At 66.0% G+C, this 9,687-nt stretch overlaps 1 protein-coding gene and 1 long non-coding RNA gene across 2 annotated transcripts in view; one reads left to right on the forward strand and one right to left on the reverse strand.

The window, feature by feature from the left end:
* The window catches only part of LOC142047515 (uncharacterized), a 329,291-nt gene that overhangs the window by 175,922 nt on the left and 143,682 nt on the right, over positions 1-9,687 (reverse strand). The gene's annotated exons all lie outside the window — the stretch shown is intronic.
* LOC116833533 (plasma membrane calcium-transporting ATPase 3-like) overlaps positions 1-9,687 on the forward strand; it is a 51,557-nt gene that overhangs the window by 29,878 nt on the left and 11,992 nt on the right. The window contains exons 17-21 of the mRNA XM_075070606.1: positions 1,057-1,249; positions 1,610-1,751; positions 3,670-3,775; positions 5,998-6,296; positions 6,529-6,740. Coding sequence (XP_074926707.1) covers positions 1,057-1,249; positions 1,610-1,751; positions 3,670-3,775; positions 5,998-6,296; positions 6,529-6,740 — 952 coding nt within the window. The remainder of the gene's footprint in view (positions 1-1,056; positions 1,250-1,609; positions 1,752-3,669; positions 3,776-5,997; positions 6,297-6,528; positions 6,741-9,687) is intronic.

Here is a 9,687-nt window from a genome sequence, read left to right on the forward strand (position 1 = left end):
CACGACGCTCAGGAGCCGCCCAGGCATGACACCGCACGGACCGAGCGGCCCCGCACCCAGGGGGCCAGGAAAGAAGCAACGAGGAGGGAGGCCAGGGCGCCGAGGCGGCGGAAAGCGGGGGAAGGGGGAGCCGCCGCGAGACAAGCGGCGGCCGCACCACACCGCCCGGAGCAGCGGGGACGGCCTCGACCGGCGGAGGCAGGACGCAAACCCACCCGCAAGAGGCGGACGAGGGAGCGCGGGAGGGGGGCGCAAGAACGGGGGGGGGGGGGCAAAACACCCGGCCAGGGAACGCAAGGCAAGCCGGTGGCAGCGCCAGCAGCCGGGATCCCCCCCACGCAAGACCGGCACCCCAGCCGGCGCCGGGCCAAGGGGAAGGGCCGGGGGGGGACAGGGCACGCGCGGGGGGGCGGGACGGCCAAACGGCTCGGGGCGGACGGCCAACGGCGCCGGGGGGGCCGGCCAACGGCCGGGGCAGAGGGCCAAAGGCGCGGGGGGCAGACACGCACAAACCGCTCGGGGGCGGGAAACCTCCAGGGGCCCGGTGGGGGGATGCCAACGTCACGGATGGCGGCCGGAATGGGGGGACAGCCAGGCCCCGACAGCATCAACCAGGCCAGAGATGCCAGAGCTGTCAGAGCGAACGAAGCCCGAGCCCCAACGGGCGGGACTGAGTGACTTCTCCTCCTCCTCTCTCCTCCTTGTGGCCGATCCGGAGTCGCCAGGCAGTTGGCATGGGCGAGGCGTCGTGAGGTGGGCGCCATTTTTTTTGGTGCTGAATCTGCTTGGTCTCTTACTATGTCGCTCGCTACTTTAAGGACCCCAGATGTCCAGCCTGCAGCGGAAGATCATGAAGGCGTGTTGAGGCCTACCGAACGCCCACCATCACGAGTGAGAGTGCTGGGTGAAGAGATTGGCCTGCCAAGCAGGTCATCAGGGAGTCTGTTCCAGAATGCCCGGCCAATAGAGAGAAGGCCAAGGCGCCTTGGCTGAGGGGCCTGGGGGCTCCTGCCGAGGGCCCCCATGAGCCTCGAGGGCTGAGTGCCCCGTCGCCAGGTCAAGTAGGAACTTCTACGATCTCCTGCCCGTGGCCACTGTTCTCAACCGTGGCCACCTGGCCCGGCTCAAGGAGGCCGGAGCAGCCCAGCTGACGCACGAGGCCAATGATGGCGAGGCCCACGCCAGACCTGCCCGTCCCGCCTGGAGCCCCACCAGGAGGCCAGGCACGCAAGGTGGAGGGCAGGAAAGTGTGAGATGAAGGTGGTAAGTGGGGAGGGGAAGGGGGCTTCCCCCACCCTGCCTTCCCAGTGTCCCCGCCCACAGGCCCCCAACGCCTCTACATTGCTCCTCCCCCAGGCCCAGCCCACTGTCCCTCAACTCCCCACTCCTCTCCTCTAGCAGTGCCCCCCCCCAGGCTTCGCACCCTCCTCCCCGTCTGCTCCCCCATTTCTACTCCCTTTCCCAACTTTCCTGCCCTCTGGGCCCCCATCGGGTGGAGGGGCCCCGTGGTTGTGCAGGGGAGGGGAATGGGGACTGGGGGGCAGGGAATATTCAGCGCCCCATGGTGACCTCCCACAATGCTTCCCCTCCCGTCCTCTCCTCTGAGCAGGCCCCTCCGCTGCCGCCCAGCAACCCGACTCCCTGGGTTCTCACGCCGCAAAGGACGTCCCTTAACCTCAAGAGCCTGCATCGCTCGGCGCCGGAGCCCAGCAAGAGAGACCGCAGCCCCGGAGCCGGAGCTCGCACAGCGGGTCGGTCGCCGGAAGCGCCAAGACTTCCCAGCACCGTGGCCAACCCCGCCCGCCCACCCTAAAGAGCCTGAAGGGTTGAGCCGACGGTGCCCGCACCTCCTGGGACCCAGTTCCTGCCCTTCTCCGTGCCAGCGGGCGCCCCAGCCTCACTGTCAGGCAACCGCTGCCCGAGCGGGTAACTCAGCAGCTGATACGCTTGAAGGAAGGGGACTGTTACCATGTAATCCCGTCATACCTCAGACCCTCAATTCACGCTGCGCAGCAGCCTGCCTGCCCGCCCGCCAGAGCCCAGAGCCCGGCCGGGGTCTCACAGTGGACGTGACCCACCCTACTTGTGCCGCCAGTGCCAAGGGCGGCGTTCGACGGGGGAGGAGGGACGGCCACGGCCCACCAGGCCGGCTTCTGCTACTACGGCCACCGCGCCGGCTGCCTGCTATGCCGCGTGCCCGTCTGCACCTAACCACGGCCTCGCGTGCGAGGTGCTGGTGAAGCGGGCGGGAGGCGCTGGGGCCCAACTCCGCTCCAGCGCCCACGGCCGAAGGGCCACCCCGCCCGCGCCGGCCCGCCCCGGCCCCGCGCCGGCCTTTGCCAAAGAGGAAGAAATTCCTCACTTCTGAACCCAGCCCAAAAAAGCAACTCTACCCTCGACCAACGCTCTAGCTTTAAACAGCGTGGGGTGCAGCTGGAGATGGGGGGCACCTGGACCCCCTCTGCCTCTGCCCTGGGGAACCCCAGCCTGGAACCCCAAAGCAGAGCACACACCCCTTACGCCTCTGGGACCCAGCCCAGGATCGCCCCAGGTCCTGAGGACCCCCCACCCCCAGCAGAGCCAACATACCACATACCCTCCAACCTGCTCCGGCTGTCCCAACCCCAGACTGATACCACCCCTCCGCACCCTTGCACCAACTCCCCACCAGATGGAGGGAGCTGGCACTTCGGAATGCGTGTGTGTGGGGGTGAATCAAAGCAACACCCCACCTCTAAGATAGATACCACACACACATGCCAAGATGGTCCACAAGCAGCCCCAGCCAAACCCACCACCTTGCGTGTGCGTCCAGCCGTGCAGGCCTCCCCGAACCCCGTGTGTCATCCGTGTATCACGGGTGGCACCAGGACAGGACCAGCTAGCCCCCACACATAACTAAGACAGGGCCCCAATGAACCACCCACCCCACTTCTCTCCCTTCCCCCCCATGCCAAAACTCCAGGTGCCCAGGCATGCCTCCCCAGCACAACACCCCATAACTGTAGATCGAGACAGACCAAAACCAAAACTAACCGCGGAGACAAACTCAAGAAACGAAAATGGGGGGGAACCACCTGGCCCCACCCATAGTTCCGCCCGAGACCATGCCTCTCACCAGAGCATGCTTTTGTGTACAGAACTCGACGGGACGGAACCGGACACTGCTGCAGCCCCCAAACCGGGGCCTATCCCCCCTCATTCTCCTCACGGCCGAGGGTGTGTGGGACGCCTCGCTCCCCAATTTTACCCAGGGGGCAACCTGGGTGGGAGATAGGACCTTCCCACCCCACCTTCAAAAGGCCTTTAAAAGATCCCCACACGCCCGGTCCCCACCCCAAAAAAACGAACATCCAACCAAGCTGCCCCGGCGGAACGAATTCACCCCCGCTTATTCACAGCCTCCGCCCTGCGAAGACCAAAGCTCTCCAACCGGCACCACAGACCAAATCCACACCCACAACAACGGCCCGTAGCGAGGACCTAACAGACACCCCCACACGCACCTCAAACAGAACTCAGCCCCACGCCGACCAAACGTCCCGATTCGGCGAAGGGTTGGTCTGTTCCCCCCTTCAACAGCCTCGGCCCGTCAGATCTGGAGTTCATGCCCGCACCGGGGCGGGTATTTTTAGGCTTTTTCCCCCTGTGTCCCCCTGCACCCACCAGGATCGAGTCATTTGTCCGAACGGGAAGGGGCCGTTTTCGTGCCCGCCATCGCCGTGAACCCAAAACGAACTAAACAAAGCGCCAAGCGGGAAGGGGGGAAAAGTGGGTGGGCGGGGGAACTAGGACCTGTGGCCCCATCGCCTTCTCCACCGCCGCACCACCCAATGGACACACAAAAAAACCCCAGCGTTTTGTTTGTGTATTGAAAGAAAAGGGGGGGGGCAAGGAAAAGTCCACCAAAAAAGGAAATAAAAAGAATTGAAAATAAAATGGTATGAAAGAAAAGCGGGTCGGGGGCTGGATCCCGGAGGCTGAGCAAAAGGGGGGAGAAAGTGGGGGGAGATGGAGTTCCCATGGTTTGTACCTGTCTGTGGTGTCCCTGCTCTGCTCGCCTCCTGTGGAAAAGGAGCCCCCGCCCCCTTTGGGCTGATCCACCCCTCTTCCCTACCTCTGGCCCTTACCACCTCCGCGCCTTCCCTGCTAACCCCACTCCTCCAGCAAGCCCACTCGCCCCTTCGGCAGTGACCCCACCACCTCCTTCCATCAAGACCCGCCCCCTGCTGCCAAATGACCACCTCACCCCTCTTCCATCAGACCCCGCCCCTTCTCCCAGATGACACCACCCCTCCATCAGACCTGCCCCTTCTCCCCAGTGACTCCCACCCGCTCCTTACCAATACAGACCCAGCCATTCCTCCCAGTGACTGGACCGCGACGCCCCCATCAGACTGCCACTTCTGCCATTGACCCCCTACCCTTCTTCCAACAGACCCTCGCCCTTCTCTCAGTGAACCCACCCCATCCTCCATCAGATCACGCCCCTTCTCATTCAGACCCGCCCCTTCCCCAGTGACCCAACCTCTCCTCAAATCAGACCACGCCCGCTTCTGCCATGAACCCACCCCCTCGTAATGAACCGCCCCCTTCTCCCAGTGACCCAACCCCTCTTCCATCAGACGCGCGCCCCCTTCTCCCACGTATGACCCCCGCTCATTAGACCGCCCCTTTCCCCATGACCCCACCCCCTCCTCAATGAGAACTACCCTCTTCTGCCAATGAACCCTCACCCCTCCTCAATCAGACACCGCCCCCTTCTGCCAATAAACACCACCCCCTTCCTCAAGCATCAGAGCCCCTCCCCTTCTCGACAGTGACCCCTCTCCATCAGACCTGCCCCCTTCTCCCAGTGACCACCACCCCTCTATTCCATAGACGCCAGCTCTTTCCACCGTGAACCCCACCCCTCTTCATCAAACCGCCCCCTTTCTCTCCCAGTGACGCCCAATCCCCCTCAATCGACCCACCCCTTCTCCCCAGTAAACCCCAATCCCCAATCAGACCACACCTCCCTTATCCTCCCCAATGACCGCCACCCCTTCGTCAATCAGACCCGGCCCCCTCTCCCAGGGACCCACCCCCTCCCTCCATCAGACCACACCCTCCCCAGTTACACACCACCGCCTCCTCCAATCAAGACCCGCCCCATTCTCAGCCAGTGAACCCCCCTCCATCAGACCCACCCCCTTCTGCCCATGACACCACTCCCCGTCATCAGAAACACAACCATTCTCCAAGTGACCAACCCCACCCCGCCTCAGACAGACCCACCCCTTCTCCAGATGACCACCCACCCCTATCCTTCAATCAGATCCAGGCCCCGTCTCCCAGCTGAACCGCCCACACCCTCGTCAATCCAGACCCGCCCGAAGCCACTCTGCCTGACCGCCCCACCTGGCGTCCTCCGCTCATCGGACCGAGCCCCCTTTCTGCCAGTGATCCCACCGACCGACCGCCTCCTCGAATCAACGCCCCCCGTTATCCTCGCCAGTCACACGCCCCCTCCTCAATGAGGACCTGCCTCCTTCGCCATTTGGTCCTGTGAAATTCCCGACCTCCGTGGGCCACCTTCCCTCCCCCATTCTTTCTCTCATCAGTGACCGGCCACCCCCCAACCCCTCTCTCCTCATAGCCTAGACTCAGCCCTATTCCCCGCCACTGGGCCCATCACCCAAAGGGACCGTCCTTGAGCCCACGAGCGGAAAGAGGGGCGCCGCTACGCCCTTATACCTACAACTAGACCTCCCGCCCCTTCTGCCTAAAATGACTCTCCTTATTTGGCCGCCTCAGTAAGCCCGATCTCCATACTTCCTACTCTAACCTTTGTGGCCTGACCCTTCCTTCACCAATGCCTCAAGAAATTGGCCAAGCGACCATGTCCTCCGGTTAGCCCACACCGTGCGTGTCCCGAGGGCGCTACCTTCCTCCATTACTTCTATCCAGCAGAATTGTGCCGGAGACCCTGTTGCTCCGCCCTCGCCCCCGCACAAGTCTGCGTGGCTTGATTTATTGTGAGAGCAAGTTGAACACCCTGCCCCGCCCCTCCTCCACTCACCCCGCCCCCGCCTCCCCCCAGGACTCCCCGCTCAAGGCGGTGCAGATGCTGTGGGTCAATCTCATCATGGACACGTTCGCCTCCCTGGCGCTGGCCACCGAGCCGCCCACCGAGTCGCTGCTGCTGCGCAAGCCCTACGGGCGCAACAAGCCCCTCATCTCCCGCACCATGATGAAGAACATCCTGTGTCACAGCGTCTACCAGCTGAGCATCATCTTCACCCTGCTCTTCGCGGGTAGCGCCCGGGCCGGGCCTGGGCGGGTGCTGGGCCGCAGGGCTCATGGGGGGGGAGGATGCCAGGACAGACAGGCCCGTGGGGGGGTGGAGTTCTGGGCTGGAGCGGCCCATGGGGGAGGGGCTGGTGGGGTGCCGGACAGACAGGCCCGTGGGGTTGGGTCTGCCCCGGGCTGCCGGGGAAGCAGGGATCTCTGGGTCTGCCCCTGACGCCCCGTCCTGCCCTCTCGCAGGGGAGATGATCTTCGACATCGACAGCGGGCGGGACGCCCCCCTGCACGCGCCCCCGTCGGAGCATTACACCATCATCTTCAACACCTTCGTCCTGATGCAGCTGTTCAACGAGGTCAACGCCCGCAAGATCCACGGCGAGCGGAACGTCTTCCAGGGCGTCTTCGGGAACCCCATCTTCTGCGCCATCGTCCTGGGCACCTTCGGCATCCAGGTACCTGGGGGGCCGGGCAGACTCCCCGGGCCAGAGCGCGGCCGCGCCGGGCGCTGCACAGACCCTGCCCTCCCCACAACCTGAGCGCAGCCCTGTCCCCGACACCGACCCAGAGCGCGGCTGCGCCGGGCGCTACACAGACCCTGCCCTCCCCACGACCTGAGCGCGTCTCTGCCCCCCCCAACCCAGAGCACAGGCCTGTCCCCCCCCGACCCAGAGTGCGGCCGCGCCGAGCACTGCACAGACCCTGCCCTCCCCATGACCTGAGCACGGCCCTGTCCCCTACACCGACCCAGAGCGCGACCGCGCTGGGCGCTGCACAGACCCTGCCCTCCCCACGACCTGAGCGCGTCTCTGCCCCCCCGAATCCAGAGCACAGGCCTGTCCCCCCCCGACCCAGAGTGCGGCCGTGCCAGGCGCTGCACAGACCCTGCCCTCCCCACGACCTGAGCACGGCCCTGTCCCCTACACCGACCCAGAGCGCGACCGCGCCGGGTGCTGCACAGACCCTGCCCTTCCCACGACGCAGAGCGCGGCTGCGCCGGGCGCTGCACAGACCCTGCCCTCCCCACGACCTGAGCGCGTCTCTGCCCCCCCCCAACCAAGAGCACAGGCCTCTCTCCCCCCCCGACCCAGAGTGCGGCCGCGCCGTTGTGCCCACCCTACCCATAGCCGCGCGCGGCCGCACTTCTGGTGGGTGTAGGGACAGGCCGCCGCTCAGTCGTGGGAAGAAGGCAGGGTCTGTTCACGCCCCCGCCTCGCCTCAGGTCTGGGGATGGCAGGCGTCTCTGCGGGCCCGGCGCGGCCGCGCTCTGGGTCGTGAGGCCAGGGCAGGTCTCTCAGAGCCCCGCGCAGCCACGCTCTGCGTCGGGGGGGAACAGCCTGTGCTCTGGAGTTGGGGCCAGAACGCCCGCAGGTCTTGGAGGGCAGACCGGCTGTGCAGCCCGGCAGCGGCCGCGCTCTGGTCGTGGGGAGGGCAGGGTCAGCAGTGCGGTCTCGACCCGCGCTCATCATGCCGAGGCAGGCTGTGCAGCACCCGCGCCGCGCCCTCTGTCGTGTAGGGACAGCCCCCGCCTCAGGTCGGGGAGGCAGGTCTGGTGCAGCCCCGAAACATCCGCCGGCCGCGCTCAGGTCGTGGGAGGGCAGGTCTCTGCAGCGCCCGGCGCGCCGCGCTCTGGGTCGTGGCGAGGCAGGTCTATCATGCCGCGCGGCCGCGCTCAGGTCGGGAGGCAGGGCGTCTGTGCAGACCCGCCGCCGCAGTCTGGTTCTGGAGGCAGGTCCTGTGCAGCACCGGCGCGTGGCCTCACTCAGAGTAGGGCAGGCAAGGTCTGTGCCAGCGCCCGCGCAGACCGAACTCTGGTCGACCAAAGGCAGGGTCTCTGCACGCCGGCGCGCCACGCTCAGTCTGAGGGCAGGTCTGTCAGGCCCCGGCGCGCCGCACTCTGGGTCTGGGGGGGCCAGCCTTGTGCTCTGGTGGGGGGCAGAGACGCGCTCAGTCGGGGGAGGGCCAGGGTTTGTGCGCAACCCGCGCGCCGGCGCTCTGGTCGGTAGGGACCAGGCCCCGCCGCTCAGGTCGGTGAGGCAGGGTCTGTTCAGCGCCCCGCGGATCAGCCTCAGGTCGTGCGAGGCAGGTCTCTGCAGCGCCCGGCGCGGCCGCGCTCTGCAGTGGGGAGGGCAGGGTCTGGCGCACCCAGCCGCCGCACTCAGTCAGGGCGAGGCAAGGTCGTTCAGCGACCCGCGCGCACCGAACTCATAATTGTCGAGGCCGAGCAGAGTCCTGCAGCGCCCCGCGGCCGCCAACGCTCAGTCGCCTGGTAGAGGCAGTGTCTGCTGCAGTGCCCGCGCGGTCCACACTCTGGTCGGAAGGGGGCGACAGCCTGTCCCTGCGTTTGTGGCAGAGGACGCGCTCAGTCTTGGAGGCATGTTCTGTGCAGCACCCCGCGCGCCGCCCACTCTGGTCGGTGTAGGGACAGGCCGCCTCAGTCGTGGCGGAGGCAGGCTGCTGTACGCCCGCCGCCCGCTCGTGGGTCGCGGGGGACAGCCTGTGCTCTTGTGGGGCAGAGACTACGCATCAGGCGTTGGAGGCAGGTCTGCTGCAGCGCCCTGCGCAGCTGCGCTCAGTCGTGTAGGAGGGCAAGTCTGTTGCAGTGCCCACCGCCGCTCCGCGCTTATGGTCGGGCGGACACCTGTCTCTGGCGTTGGGGGGCAGAGACGCGCTCAGGCTCGGTGGTGAGGCAGGATCTGCTGCAGCCCCCTGAGCGCCGCACTCTGGTCGCGGGGGAGAGGCAGCCTGTGCTCTTGTTGGGGGGCAGAACCGCTCACCTCGTACTCGAGGCAGGGTCTGCGCACGCCCGCCAGCCCGCGGCTCTCGTCTGGGAAGGCAGGGTCTGTGCAGCACCCGGCTCTCGTGGTCGCCGCTCATGGCGTGTAGGGACAGGCGTGCTCAGTCGTGAGGGCAGGGTCTGTTGCACGGCCTGGCACGCGCCCACTCTGGGCGGGGGGACAGCACTGTCTCTATTCGGGGGAGGCAGAGACGCGCTCAAGTTCGTGGAGGCAGGTCTGTGCAGCGCCAGCCCGGTCGCGCGCTGGGTGCGTGTAGGTACAGTAGCCTCTCAGTCATGGGAGCGGCAGCGGTCTGTGCAGTGCTCGCGCAGTACGGGCCGCATCTGCGTCGGGGGGAACAGGCCTGTGCTCTGGCGTTGGGGGGGGCAGAACGCGCTCATCGGGGAGCAGTCTGTGTAGCGCCCGCCAGCGCTCCTCTGCGGTCGCGTTCAGACAGGCGCTCGCCGCTCAGGTTGTGGTGAGGCAGCGCAGGTCTCGTGCAGCGACCAACAGCGCCCAATCTATATCGCACATTATTTTATAGCGGTAAAACGCTCTAACACAAAAAAAACATCAACTTCTTCGGGGCCATCGGACTCTGTACAAACAGATACGTCTGGACTCT

This window comes from Chelonoidis abingdonii, chromosome 11, assembly GCF_003597395.2.
Source record: "Chelonoidis abingdonii isolate Lonesome George chromosome 11, CheloAbing_2.0, whole genome shotgun sequence".
Taxonomy (NCBI): Eukaryota; Metazoa; Chordata; order Testudines; family Testudinidae; genus Chelonoidis; species Chelonoidis abingdonii.